The sequence below is a fragment of the Seriola lalandi genome, unplaced genomic scaffold (genome assembly GCF_002814215.2).
Source record: "Seriola lalandi dorsalis isolate HSWRI2012SDOR001 ecotype SW California unplaced genomic scaffold, Sedor1 jcf7180002053753, whole genome shotgun sequence".
Classification (NCBI taxonomy): domain Eukaryota; kingdom Metazoa; phylum Chordata; class Actinopteri; order Carangiformes; family Carangidae; genus Seriola; species Seriola lalandi.
Genome location: NW_019524306.1, coordinates 64,529 through 79,723, shown reverse-complemented (window position 1 = coordinate 79,723; position 15,195 = coordinate 64,529). Strand labels below are relative to the sequence as shown.

The following is a 15,195-nucleotide window of genomic DNA, read 5'->3' as shown; positions in this document are numbered from 1 at the left end:
ATATCTGAATGACTGAAACAACGATCTTATTGTCAGCTGAGATGTTTATTTAATAATTTAAGTGTTTCCTCTCTCAGTGGAGATGACAATTTACACACCATTTTAAGTGTTTTCTATTAACAGAATATATTTACACTTTTACAAACAATTGTCTCACATACTCTGTAAAACACATTATGGTTTATACCTCTTATCACACCGTCTTGATTTGTGTTATAAATTGAACTTAATGTTAAATTTGTCAGTGCTGCAGCCTCCAGATTAAAAATGAGGACTGATCTGCATGGACCTAAGGTTAAAGAGTGCCAATAAACTAAAAACAAAATCAGTCTCTTTCCCATTATTCTGGAGCTTCCCGTACTTAATATTTCAAAGATTAAGCTTGAACAAGCTTCATCCCCTCTAAGAAGCTCTGGTGTCAACAGAACACCTTCAGATTGCTAAAATCTTTGTTGATTCAATGATTACTGATAAACTCACTGTTACTTCCTTCAGTGCACCACGCTCACTCATCAACGTGACACACACCTTGTCAGGTCAGGGTAATATTTCAGTATTTTTCTAATCTCTCTGTACAACCACATCTACAGTTTATGTGCACATGGATATAAATACATCACACTCAGGGCCATGCCACTGTCACAGAGCTAGAAATGTGGCTACTGCAAAGCTCTGATTGGTTATATTACAGTGAGAGTGGGTTCACAGGTAGGTGGTTTACCCTCATATCATGCCGTTAACTGGAGAAACGCCAGGCACCGAGATATTTTCAGAATAAAAGCAAAGGTTACATATATTAAAGGTACGTCAAAAGAATAGTTTGACATTTGGGGGGAATATTCTTATCTTCCTTGCCAGTAATTAAACGAGAAGCTTAATACCACTCTGATGTTTGTAATGTAAATATGTAGCTGGAGCCAGAAGTCAGTTAGCTTAGTCTAAAGGGCTTGAAACAGCTTACCTGACTCTGTCCAGAGGGAACAACAAAATCCAAAAACCTCTTAAGCTCACTGATTAACGCAGTTGGTAATCTGCTGGAAGTCACTGCTCCAAGAAATACTCTGGCACATAAACCAGAAATTGTTTACACTTTCATTTTGGTACTGTTTAAACAAGAGATATAATGTGTTAATGGGCTTTAGAGGTGGATCGTGTCACCTTCGGACAGAGGCAGGCCCGGTGCTTCCCCCTCTTTCCCGTCTTGATGCTAAGCTAAGCTAACTGGCTGCTAGCTTTCACATCAATCGGACAGACATGGGAGTGCTGTCGATCTTTTTATCTGACATTTGGCAAGAAAGCGAGTAAGTGTTCTTTCCCCCCCCAATTGTCCAAGTACTCCTTTAAGTAACACAACACACTCAGGATCCCAAAACGTGGAGGCACAAACAACTGAAGTCGCTTGTCGTGTGTGGCTGTGAGTGATCTCCACTGCTGAAAAAAATTGCATGGTGAGTACGGCCCTGCTATGAAACGTCACTTAGCCGGCCTTTAATATGAGCGCTGCGCAGTCACATTGTCTCTGCAGTCACATTAATAGGGATGCGTGTAAATCACATGATACAAATCCTGCACAGCAGCAGTTGGAAGGACATCTGATATATTTGTGCGTTGCTGCTGTGGGATGTTACAGACGGGTATCGTAGCTACCGTTATGCATTTAGATTATGATATGTATCCAAACAACAGCAAAGTGTGATTTTAAAACACCATTCAGTGAAGGAGCCTTTGACGTCACGTTCAGGCCTGTGTACTACCGTTACTTATTCAGCTGATTTATGCTAACAGAAACATCCCTCTAGTAGCATGTATTGCCATTTTCTATGCTCAATTATTAATGCTCAAAGCTCCCTCGCTGTCGCACACATCACAGTGTCATGAGATTTAAAGGACGTATAATGTTATTGCATTCTCGCTGACAACTCCAGGGATGCAGAGGGAAGTTTTTAATGGAACCAGGTGTCTATTAAACCCAGAGAGATGACGGGTGATGGAGTGATATTCGTGACGTGCAACAGAATAATATGAGATTGCAAACGCAGGGCACATAAAGCTCAACAGGCAATCAAAAAGGCCGTGTGATGTCTCTGAACCTGGAGAGACAGTTCGGACGCCTAAGTCACAAGTTTAATAAAATGAAGCAGCTCACGGAGACGTCACTCAAGTCGAGTGAAATGACGCTCCAGGATGCTTTGGTGTGATTTATCTGAGTTCAGGCCTCGGTAGGAACATGCACACGTCTGTCATGAAATGGAAGACCAGCTGCCTCTGAATCGAAACATGTGTCATGCTCGTATCTTGAGGTTAAGGTTCAAGCTGTCAGGAAAGGCAAAGAAAAAGTAAAAGAAAGACCCTGGCAGAGGGCAAAATCACACCAGGGATAAGCCTTTCAGTGCTACATCAGCAGGATTATTACTTGTGAAAGTACACCTCGTTAGCTTCGTTTATCACGTTGCCTTGAGCATGCATAAAATGGAAAGTCAGTGTAAGATGTTTACAGTGAGTGTCATAGTGACTTAAGGAAATGTGAGAATTAAGAAAGCTTTGGTGGTCTCACGGCTGCAATACACAACACACAGGCTGATAGATGGTAACATCTTGTACACGGTAAACAATGCTGTTTATCCATAACTCGTGAACACACAGGTCCTTAAAATTATATTCAGGCTGTGTGTTATTTTCCTCTCCCTTTATAAGAATAGTTTGACACTTGACATACACTTAGCTTTCTTGCCGAGAGTCAGATGAGAAGATCAGTACCAGTCTCCTGTCAACAAATGTCAAACTACAGCCAAGAAAGGGTTAACTGAAGGTGCTTTTTGACTAATGGTTGAACGAAACAAGACATTTCAATATGTTAATGTTGTTTTTCACTATTTTCTGACATTCAACACAGTGAACAATCAATTGATTATTTAAGAAACTGTCAGACGTATCGATCATGAAAACAACTGTTGGTTACAGCCTTACAGCCTTTCTGCCATGATGGATTAATACGACCTTTCCCAGGTTTTCTGTGTGATGTTTACTTGACACACAGAAAAAGCATTTTACAGTGAAAATGACACAGAACTTTTACTGCCTAGGTAAAGTTCCTGGACATTTTCCTGGAACTTTTGTTGGAAAAGCACCTTAAGATAACCCTCTCTCATATTCAGCATTCAGACTTGAAAGTGGCATCAGTTTTCTCATCTAACTCCAGGCAGGAAGTTAAATAAGCACATTTCAGAAAATGTCAAACTACTTCTTTTAGTCTCCTCACTTCCGTCACATTTGCCCTGTTATAGCTCACCATGGTTTTAAAATGGTTTTCAAAAAGTAACGTAAAGCTAGTATTGTTTTTGCTTCGTTGTAAGCCTGTGGATAGAGATGATTTTACAGCTTCTGGAGAAACTGGACGCAGGCTTCCATTAGCTTGTCTCCACCAGTCCAACTGGGCAGCACCACAGCCAGACTGGCTGAGAGCCAGCGTCTCCTCTGATTTCAGAACCAGCAGGGTTTCACAGCCTGCACGGCCAAAAACTGAAGGATAAAAAGTCAGTAATTCAAAATAAGGGCACAATTTAAGTGGTATTTAGTTAAACTGTTTACGAAAACACACGATTGGAAGGTTAACAACAGATTTCTTCTTGCTCTTTCACTGTATAGCAGTAAGTAATTGTTACAATGAGTACATGTTAAGTACACGTTTTTGAGTTAAAGAACAAAATATGCTAAACACAACTGCTGTTTTCAGATTTCATTACACTTTGGCTCGATGTTAAAATCAGAGGAGTTGCCAACCAAAGCACACAACATACCACAGCCAGCTGGAGCCAGGCTGAGCTGAACTAGTGGAGACCAGCCATATTATTCATCCTTCTTGGCGACTGCACTGTGTTGTCCATCCTGTGGCGAAACCCTCTGCAGTACCAACAGACCAGAGAAGGTCAGAGAAATCCCAACCCACCACAATGTTATCTGGGCTTCACCAAAGATCAGCTGGCCTAGGAAAGCCTGCAGAGGAGAAGAAAATCAGGGTGTCCTTAGTCAAAGTAAATTAGTCTCCACAATTCTATTTAAATTATGATGGAATATGTCAAAGAAGAAGCTGAACTTTGAAAAGAAATTCCTGTAAGACACCTAAATCACTGCGACAAGCTATTTCTGAATTTAGTCCAGCCTACTTTCTAAAATAAAGCAGCTTACATAAGGAAGAAAGGATGTAATGTCCTTCAAAAATTATGGTAACATACACGCCACCGCAATCTGATGTGAACTATTTGGCTTTTGTAGAAAACTACACAGAAAAGACAAGAAGCGTGGATGAGAGAGGCTGCTACTTACGGAAGATATGAAGTTGGAGGCGGTGGTGGTCACAGTGGTTCGGGTGGAGGAAGAGGAGTACCTGAGTGCTTTGGCGAGGAAGGTCCACATCACAGCGTTGCAGGTGAAAAGGAGTCCGCCACACAGCAGCCTCAGAGGGATATGGAGCTGGAAAATATAAACAGAAACTTAGACAACAAGCTTTTTCTGTGTGGTGCACATTTAAAATATTTTTGTTTTGCAGTATTGAATTAGCTGATAAGCAAAAATATCAGAAATTCAAATTGGCACCAGCTTCTCAAGTGTGAATATTTGTCAGTTTTCTGTTCTGTTTTCTGTGACAGTGAACTCAACATCTTTTAGATTTCTCAAAACAAAACAAGGAAATTTGAATATATTGTAATAACAATAACAATAACAATAATACTTTATTTGTATGGCACCTTTCCTACAAAACATGCAGCTCAAAGTGTGTGAAAAAAAGTAAATTAAAAGATAAAAGTGCCATAAAATCAATTCATAAGATGACATTTAAAAACTTAATGTTATGTTAATATTTCATTTTTTACTACTTTCTGACATTTTCTGCACAGAACAATCAATTGATTATTAAAAGAAGTAACTATTAGGTGTAATGGTGATGAAAATAATTGTTGGTTGCAGCTTTACACTTCTCCTATGATGAATGATCTTCAGCTTTTCTGTGTTAAATGCTTGACACAGAAAAAAAATGTAAGCAAATTGATAAAACACTACATTACAATCAATGAGCTCAAGAATGAAAACAGTCAAGGTCTTAAAACTAAATTCTGACAGTCCCTCTGCAAGACAAGGAGGACTCTTTGTGGTTGATATTGTACTTTGGTGGAGTTTCTAACAAATCTATCTGCCATTGATCAGATTATGTTGACAGAAATGTTGTGGAGTAAACCTGGGAATTTTGGGGAGCAAGCCGGTTGCCTAGTTTCCCCAGCTGGTAACTCGGCCTTGCTCGTATGATCCATTCAAATCTCTTGGTGCATATCTAGAGCATTTGTTTTGCAAACCTGCCCACCTGATTTGCTATTTATGTTAGAGGTCACTGTTGTGACGTATCCACTGTTTAAGGCTCCTGCCGGCAGCCTGCAGAGGTTTCTGACATCACTGTGCGCGCGGAGTGTGAAGGTCATACATGAAACCTGACCCCCTTTAGAAGCCACCAGCTCAAACACGCTGATAGGATGCGAGTTCTAAAACAACGCGATAACACGCACATCACACTCATAGGAGCTGCAATGTCATGCAGCACGCGGACACGGCACGAGAGCGCAGCTGCTGCATGGGCTCCCCCCCGCGTGATGCTGCCGATGGTGCTGATGCTGAGGGATGAGGGAGTCGGGGAGGAGAGAACTTCCTCCGTGAGAAATCACCCCGCTCGCAGGCTTTCGCCTCGGCGCTGCATTATTCACACACGTCCTCGCCGCGTTAATAATTCACTGAAACTGCGTTGATGCCTCACCCGGTCACAGGTGGTAGTTTCGTCCGCTTGTCTGAATTTCCGCTGCTCTCCCCACGTCCGGAGTCCGGTTTCACAGACTCCCTTCAGGTAGTCGGCTCCGAGGGACAGCTTGGCCGACGACGACGCCACGGCCCCGAGGAAACCCGCCAGCAGTGCATAGAAAACTCCCGGGAACATGTTGATGATGGCAGCCGAGGCACATAATTTTCTAATCCATCTTCACATTTCTGCTGCTGCTGCCATCGCTGCTGGTCCGGATTGAGCTGCCTGCATGGCTGTGTGTGTTTGTATGTGTGTGTGTGTGTGTGTGTGTGTCTCACCGAGCAAGTTCTCCTGCACTTTCTACCGACAGCCGTCCGGTGGCAGTCACACAACACATGGTCAACCCAGGGCAGTGCAGTAGTTGGACTAAAAAGCCCATATGGCATTCTGGGAATTGTAGTTCGACCATTTTATAATATTTACTGAATGAAAAATGACTTGGAAGCAGCAATAAGATGTATCCAAACATGCTGGAATCATAATAGACAGATGTTCTTGTTCTTATTAGCCTTTAGTAACATTTTCAATGCAGCACTGACTTGTAATGGAGTGTTTTTACAGTGCAGTATTGCTACTTTTACTTGCATATTATTGAATATTTCTTTCACCATAAACAGTAGTGAAATTAAATATACATTTCCTTCTGAAATGTAGTGTAGTAGAAGTATAAAGTAACAAATACTCAAGTAGGGTACAGTAAAAGTACAGTTGTCAACCTAGTGCAGTGCAGTAGTTGGACTAAAAAGCCTCTGTGGCATTCTGGGAATTGTAGTTTCATCATTTTATAACCTTGGCTGAATGAAGAATGATAAGAAAGTGTCTCCAACCATGCTGGAATCATAATAAATGACAAATATCAGTATTATTAGGGGGAGCGTGAGCAGAGTTTGAAATGAAGTCCCTCTCTGTTCTTCTCTGCTGTTAAAACTGTGTGTGGAAGAGGACAGTCAATGCTAATGTAATGTCCTTGAGTGTGGGTGGAGAGTAAGGTATGACATGATCCAGACTGCTTGAACCGCAGAGACAGACCTCTGTTTCCTCCAGCATACTGATGAGCTGCATTATAAAAAATCATTACATTATAACACAAAGAGTGTAAGTGGGATGTGTGAGTATGTGTGTGTGTGTGTGTAGGCAGTAGATAGTAACACACGTACTCCACACGTTATTCTTATTCCATCTCCTCTGTGCCCTTCATAGAGAGATGAGCCCGTCAGGAGGAACCAGAGCAAGACTGAATTAACCTCCTAATTAGAGAACAGAAAATGGAGTCATCGTCATGAATGTATGGGCCTGTAATCACTGTTTTAATCAGAGTGTCGCAACAAAGACAAGAGTCATCAGAGACAGATGTCTATCTCTTCAGACTCGGCAGCAGAACATTTGGCTGTAGACAGAAAGTTGATCACGATATAATGATGTCAGTGTTATTCATTTCTTTTATCGTGTATATTATAGTGAAGAGTGTGTAGCACGGGCCAGAACCACAAGCCACAGCAACACAAGGAGTGATACAATAGAATTACCATTAAACTCAATGACTGGAGGTCTTTGTAGAAAAAAGGAAAATAGTCCATATAATGTTGAATTCTGAGGAAACAAAACTAAAAAGAAACAGAGAAGATAAAAAGACGGGCCTAACATTTTATTTTATGCCTTCATATTACAAAAGATTTAGGGTGATATTTACTCCAAAAATGTGTTTGCAAACAGACTATACTACATATAAAACATGCAGGTAACTCTCCACCTTTGAACTTACTAAAGGGAGAGTGTTGTGAAAATGCAGAATCCGTGAATAACTGTCTATTTGAAAACATTTGTTTTAGAAAATACATTTTATTTTGAGAGGAGAAATTTAATATGTATCTGTTTGTCTTTCTACAACTGTTAATACAGTTTTTATATTGAAATCACTTTGATAAATGAATCTACATATGAATTGTATGTAAAGTATATTTGGATGCCAATACTTTTGTCCTTTTACTTGAATAAAATTTTGAATGCATGATTTACTTGTAACAGCGTTTCTCTACTGTGGTATTGCTATTTTTTCTTCAGTAAAAGATACAGGTATGAGTACGTCTTCCACTACTGATAGTAGCAGACGTTGCAAGTAACTTAAAGGATGGCTCTGCTCTATTCAAATAGTGAGGCAGCATGCACAGCACCAAGACCCTGAAACTGAATCAGATAGATAGAATTGAAAACATTGTTATTTAATATTTACACCTGTTCTTTCCTGCTGTGACATGTGTCAAGTCTGGTCTATATTTTGGCTTTGTATGGGGGCAGAATTCTCTGATTCCTCCTGGGAAATCTTGAAGACGACTTCATCAATGTCTTCACCAGGTCAGATGTAAACCTGCAGATTTATTTCCTTGGCCAGCAGATGTCTCCAGTGTGCTTCAGAGAAATACATCCACATCCACCACGACCTGCTGTGGATGTAAATCTTTAGATTGTGACCTGTATACATCTATTTCTATGTTATGGGTGGTGGCAATAATTAGTTTGAAATACAGCTTGTTTTTCTCGTTTATGTTTCGACGACTTGTTGCCACAACTCCATATTACCTTTCCATCTTGACACTTGCGTGCAATAAAAACTTAATTAGTCTATAAAGGAGCCATTACAGCATTGTTGCTGCTTTGCTTTGCATACATCAAGTTAAGTAATGAAGTGATTTTAACTAAGAGGTTGATCACGGTGCTTAACAATGTAGACCCAAAGCTTGTGTGTGTCATCTGTGCATGTGTGAGTGTTTCCCTGTTGTCTGTGGAAAAAGACATTAGTGTGATGACAGTGACAGCGGCAGAAAAGTAGGAAGGTGTTGTTTCTGTCACAGTGTCATCTGCTCTGATCTCACTGAAACGACTTCAGGGGGGGACCGTCCTCGCTCTGTCACATTTTGACACCGTCATCTTTCTAGAGGGTCTGCTTCGCAGGGAAACTCTGAAATCAAGTGCAGCCGTTAGCCGGTATCTCCTCGCTCCTCCAGCAAACACAAGTGTCAAGTTAGAGCGCTAATTGGGGTCTTTCTGCTCCTGTTCAATTGAGCGATAATTGAGCCCACCGAGAGCTTTAATGACACTTTCACTGAAGGTCTGTCACTGCCTTCCTGTGTCTTTGTCCACGTTTTGAGCTTATGGACCTGTAAATTGATTTAATAGGGAGTAAGTGTAAGGTTCATTAGTATAACGACTTTAACTATGACCTTTAACTCAGGTGTCAATTACTCGCAGACAAAAATACATTTTAACGAATAAAAAGGAAAATTCACAAACTCTTTCCCTCGTGTTGGAGGCACCTTTTCCTCTCTGTTTTGCCTTTTCATGCGTTTCCACAGTCACATCTAAAGGCTGGACCTCATCATTTCATCTCGAGATGCAGTGAACCACAGTTAACCACACGCACTTTAATAAATGATTGAACTATTTAACTTTTCTTGGCTTGGAGCAGCTCAGGTTTTGCTTGAGCGTATGTTGACATTTATTATCTACTGACAAAGTTGAACACAAGGTCACAAGGTTCTCTATTTTTAGCACACACCAAACAACTACGCAACCATATAATGGATATATATATATATATATAAAGAAAAAAGAAAAATAGCACAATGGTGCTGATCTTGAATGCACCTATGTTCAAAAGTAAATTTCAAACTCTGTTGTTATTTTACAGCTTTGACTGGTCAGTGTTTCTCCTGCACTTTTATTTAGTGCAACTTATATTTGCACTGTATTTTTTGTCTATTTCTTATTTTATATGTCTATTTATTTTATTGTTTGGATTTTTTTTTTACCTTTTACAAAGCACTTTGAATTGCCTCTTAGTTTGAAATGTGCTACAACAAAGGTGTATAGCCCAAGTCTTTTACAGCCTTTGCACTTAACCTTATGCTCAGTGCTTGTGCAGGGTCGCTTTGTACTGAACTGAACGTAAAGCAGCTTGGACCAGCAACAGACTGAACTGAAGACAGTCTGAAGGTCAATGCCGGGCTGTATGAACAGTGATGCATTCACTTACCTAGACACTTGCTGAAGTGCTTTTAAACACTGATGTGTTGAGTTACTGTTGTACATACTGACGTGTGTCTGAACAGTGATGCACTCACTCAGGCCTGTTCAAGGACTGTCTCGTAGAAAAGATGAAAGTCAAGTTGAGCAGACGTACAGTATATAAGTCAAACCAACCAGTTAGTTCCTTTCATTTGAGTGTTACTGACTGAAAAAAAACCACATTGTTTGGAAACACTTCTGACAATGCATAAGTCTCTTCTTTTGCAGCTTGTACATGTTTCTTTCCAAGTGTGCAATTGGATCTTTGTTCCCTTTTGTGGCCACTGCAGAAAAAAAAAAAAACACTCACTACAACTGCAGTTCTCACCAACCATCAAGTACCAGTTGAGTGTTTTCAAAGGCAAAGCCAAGTGACAGTAAGATGAGAAGAAATCAGAATCAGAGGTGTTTTTCAAACTGTACTTTTTTGCTTTTTACAAGAGAAAACACTGCACTGATGAAGAATGACTGATTGACTTGGTAAATGTATCTCTGTTAAAGTGCACAGCTGCTTCCCCGATCTTTTCTGACTTACTGACAAATGTACTGAAGAGCATTTGACCAGTGATGCGACTGCGTAGAAAAAGTGAATGAGTTAAGTGATTCTTCATTTTCACCTCTAAGCTATACAAATGAACATGCCCTTGCTTTCTTTTAACTTAGTACTTTGCTATAAGAAGATGTAAACATGAATATGTTCTATGTCATGTAAGCAGTTGCTTTTATACTGTTGTGGATGCGGAGATCATAATTACTTTTGTGTTGATTTACTGGCCCTAATTATTTACCCTCTTTCTTTCGGAGACATAGAAGTGCTCTGACCTTCAGAGTGACGGCCGACTGAGGGTTTACCAATGCACAAAAAGGCAAACAAAAAAGTATGAATAGTAAAGCTTCCATATTCATGTCCAGCCAGCATAGAGCCTCATTCTTTAACTGCCTCGATGAATATTCATGGCATCATCTTTCAGAACGAGGCAGTAAGCAGAGATGTACGGTCAAATATTCACTTACAGACACACACCCTTGAACTAAAATCCTTCACTTCACTCCTGCTCCCAGCTTCTCCCTCCTGTTTCTGTCCGTCTCACACACACACACACACACACACACACACACACACACACACACACACACACACACACATACTGTCTGCTGACCTTGTCAGCTTATAGGGTCAATAGCCCCCCTCTGGTCCATTAAGTCGTTATTGGCGAGGTTGCTGGTCTTTGTGAATAATGCAGGCTGTTGTGCAAACATACACAGGCTTTTGGCAAGTCAAGCATCACCACGTCATTTATACAGACTGAACTGAGTCGAAAATGAATGAAACAAAACATAATTACACCCAATACGACCGAACATCACAATTTTAAGATCTGATTACAGTCAAACCAAAGTAAGAGCTGACAGAGGAAGTTCGGCTTGGTTCATGCGTCAAATAAGCCTCTTTCCTATAGGGAGTGAGACATTTAATGGAGTCATGTTGGCGGGCTGCAGAGTTTTCAACCAGCAGATAAAATGTTCCCAAAACAAACGGACTCCAGATAATCTCAGTTCTTGTTGTGGCCAGGAACAATTAAACCAGGTGAGATGCTAATCTGATCTAGCTGTTCTCTGTAAACGCAGCGTCAGCGGAAAGTTGAAACAAACCAAGGTCGGCCGGGTCTCTCTCTGTACATTTCTGCAGGGTTCTGGTTCGGACTCTCCGTGTTGGGAGAGAGGATGTGGATTATGTGCCTTTGTACACAAAGTGAGGGGCAGCAGTGTGCAGATATCTGTCAGGGACAAGGACACAAGCTCACACAGCCCGACACTGATAAGATTTCTGATGAAATACACCCGTCCTTATTCAAATTCTGACAGCCTGCTCTAAAATGAACCCTGCAACTCAGGAGTTTTTCAATATCCTTTCAGAATGTGCACTGACTAAGCAACGATCGTCTTTCTGACATACTGTACCAACACGCAACGCTCTCCGTCCTGCCACTCACTGTGGTCGCCTTACAGGTGCCAGGGTCCGTTAAAAACTGTGAAATATTATGTTGTGGAAATCGATGCATTAGAACTAAGAGATGAAAACGTGTGCTGAGGGAGGACTTCTCCACACAACCTCATCTTTAAAGCTGAGTCTCTGGGTTTTTCTTTGCTGAGCCTTGTGATTAATCATCAATTATGCTCTGAAAGGCTGTCAGGCATTTAAATGCCAAACGCGCTGGGCAGCAGCTCCCTTTGATCAAGTCTAGTTTTGCTCACATAAAGTTTGCTGCTGCAACTTACTGAAATATTCTAAATGAAAAGTGTACTTTATGGACAAAAGTATATGGACACACAACATATGAGTGTTGAATATCTTATTCCAAAACAAGATTTTGGCAATCCTGTCCAACCCCAGTGTGTTGGATGGGGTTGAGATCAGGACTCTTTGCAGGTCAGAGGTGAAAAGTTACAGGCCTGGCTTGTTGTCAACATGACCAAACCCATGTACAAGAACTGTTTTGACAAAGTTGGAAGCACACAATTGTCTAAAATATCATTGCATGCTGGTAGAATCAAAGCAACAGTTATACATAAGCATTTTCGCTGTCTTGCCTCAGGTGAGAAAATTGACTCTTATCTGTAGGTGCAGAAGGGAGCAGGTGGGACCATCTGCCTCAACGAAGAAACAAACTGCAAAGCTGCTGTTTGTATTTCTTAAAAAGCTGATATTTTGGAGCCATTAGGTTTTAAAGTATCTGCTTCCAGGCTGTAATAGCTCTGGTGCCAAGAGCAGACTGGTAGCGGAAGATGTCGAGGGCCTGCCCCGGGCAGTCACCGCCGCCATAAGTCTGATCGGGCTGACACAGGGCTGTAATGGAGGAGACTGGTGCGATGTCAGTGTGTATCCTGAGAGGGAGGACACACATTGAATCACAGCTCTGGGGAACGAGTTCTTTCATATTTTACTGGGCTGAGGTGAGGACACGCATCTCGCAGCAGCTTGTCCTGTTTCGGCAGAGTGATGGTGACTGAGGCAGTGATGATGCAAGTTTTTTTTAAAAGCCTTTTTTCTAACGTGGATGATAGTGATGAAGATGTGATGAAGTGGGAGAAGATCATTGGGTGGAGGGGAGAGTGGAAGAGGAAGAAGTAATGATGATGAAATTTTTAAAAGCGATGATGAAAAAAGAAATTCTGACAACACGGCCCTCACTCAGCATGTATGACTCTTTATATGTGGAGTAGGTAAAGGAATTGATTTGGTCAGTTCCTTTATGGTGAAAAATGAACATGATAAATTCATTTGTTCAATAATTTATATACATTTTAAATTGAAACTTAAAAACAAAGGCCTCAGAGTCAAACTGCCGTGACCTCTCATAATGAAATGCATCTGACCTGGGCTTGACTCTCAGCGCAAGCTTTTGACAAACCACTGACTCTCTGTTGCCCAGGGATTTTTTTTTTTTTACTCTCTTGTATTGATCTTTGCTTTGTGGCTGCCTCAGCTGACAAGCAGCAGGAATTTATCCGTGCTCTTTTAAGTGTCCTGTGGAGATTCATTGAGGCATGCCTTCGATTGCTCAGCGCAATCTGGGCCTCTTCTTAATAGCCTGCAACGCTCTTCAGTCTGGTCTTCATTAACGTGTTCTTTTCATCCTGATTGCCATGGTGGTGTTGTGTGTGAGTGTATATGCGTATAGATTACATAATACTGTGCTGAAATACAGCGGGCTCATTCAAACCGGAAACTGGTTTTTAATGTTGTGATCGATGTATGGTACGACTTCACCTACATGTAGGATAATTGTACCAGTAGTGTGTTTCCAGCCACCGTTTCTTATGTCAGGGGTGTGGTAGACTTTATTCAAGTAGAACTCTGCCTTAAAACAGATTTGATTTATAATTAGAGCTGCAACGATCAGTCAATTCATCGATTAGTCGATCACCAGAAATTGAATCAGCAGCTATTATGATAATAAATCGATTGTTTCAGTCATTCTTCAAGCAAAAGTGACCAGTATTCTCTCTATTCTTAGTTGTATATGACAGTAAATTGGATATCTTTAGGTTTTGGAAGGACATCACAGTGAGCTTGGAGAAATTGTAAATGGCATTTTCCCACTATTTTTTAAAAACATTTTAAAGACTAAACAACAAATAGATTAATCGAGACAATAATCAGCAGATTAATCGATGATGAAAATAATCATGAGTTGGTCTAAAATGCTGTTAAACGCCTTTACAACTAAATTAGTTTGACGTCTTAGTATTGCTCTCAGATCTAAAACAGAAGACGGATTCTCCTTGGACTCGACAGAATCGTTTTTTTAGGTTTTTAAGTTTCAGAAAAAAATATCCCAAGCTGTTGTAGACCTGAAACACATTTGAAGTTGCTCGGCTGTCTTACCTGGCAGCGCTACTGTAGACTGTAGAAAACACTTTTTGCCTTTCTCTTTGTACTTTTCAGAGATAAGATATGAGATAAGACAAAATGAAACCTTCATATGCATCCACAGTAGAGGTTTATGTAGTTCATCCAAGTGACATAGCGCTAATAATTCAAACTGCCAAGTGGGACAGCGTGAAACACATTAGTTTCAAAGCAAAAAAACATCCTTAAATGCTATTATTTATTTTAGTGTATTGGAGCTGCTTGCTAGTGAGTTTGTGGTGATTTTAAGTCTGGTCTTTGTGATCATAACAATGTAGTGGTATAATTTTGTGGAATAACTTTAATATTCCTGTAGAGATTTATTCACTACAGCAAACCGGTTCCAATCTCAGGAGCCTGTAAAATCTCCAAAAATCCTACAAATGTTATTATTATTGCTCTGTCAATGATTTTCTTAATTAATCAATTAGTCATTTGGTCAATAAAATGTCAGAAAATTATGAAAAATGTCAGTTTCCCAAAGATTCCCAAAGATTTTTTTTTGTACATATATGACTCAAAACAATGACTCATCAATGCAGCTTTAGTCACAGCTCTTGTCCACACTCCGGTAACATCTTGTCTTATAAACACCAAGATGGATGCAGCTCTTGACAAGACAGGTAAGTGAACAGCTGTTATGTAGCATGTAGCAAAACTTACAAATTAACTCTAAAAAACAATATACTGCACCAGTGCATCCAGGCCTAGACCACGTCATATAGTTATATTTATACTGTATTTCACCGTTCAGAGAGGCTGATACAGACGGAAATATGATTGAATTATTTTTAATTAGATTTTTTTTTTTATAAGGTTTTAATTAAGTTTCTAATTAGCCTAATGTGGGGGAAGGTGGGGTCTGGATGAAAGTGAT

General features: G+C 40.3%; 1 protein-coding gene across 1 annotated transcript; it reads right to left on the bottom strand.

The window, feature by feature from the left end:
• Positions 1–29: 29 nt before the first annotated feature.
• On the bottom strand, positions 30–6,157 carry tmem42b (transmembrane protein 42b). The gene is made up of 3 exons (XM_023401741.2): positions 5,801–6,157; positions 4,324–4,470; positions 30–3,993 (listed from the first exon to the last, which is right to left on the bottom strand). Exons 1-3 carry the CDS (start codon positions 5,975–5,977, stop codon positions 3,847–3,849), a joined length of 471 nt encoding a protein of 156 aa, XP_023257509.1. The 5' UTR covers positions 5,978–6,157; the 3' UTR covers positions 30–3,846.
• Positions 6,158–15,195: the final 9,038 nt, after the last annotated feature.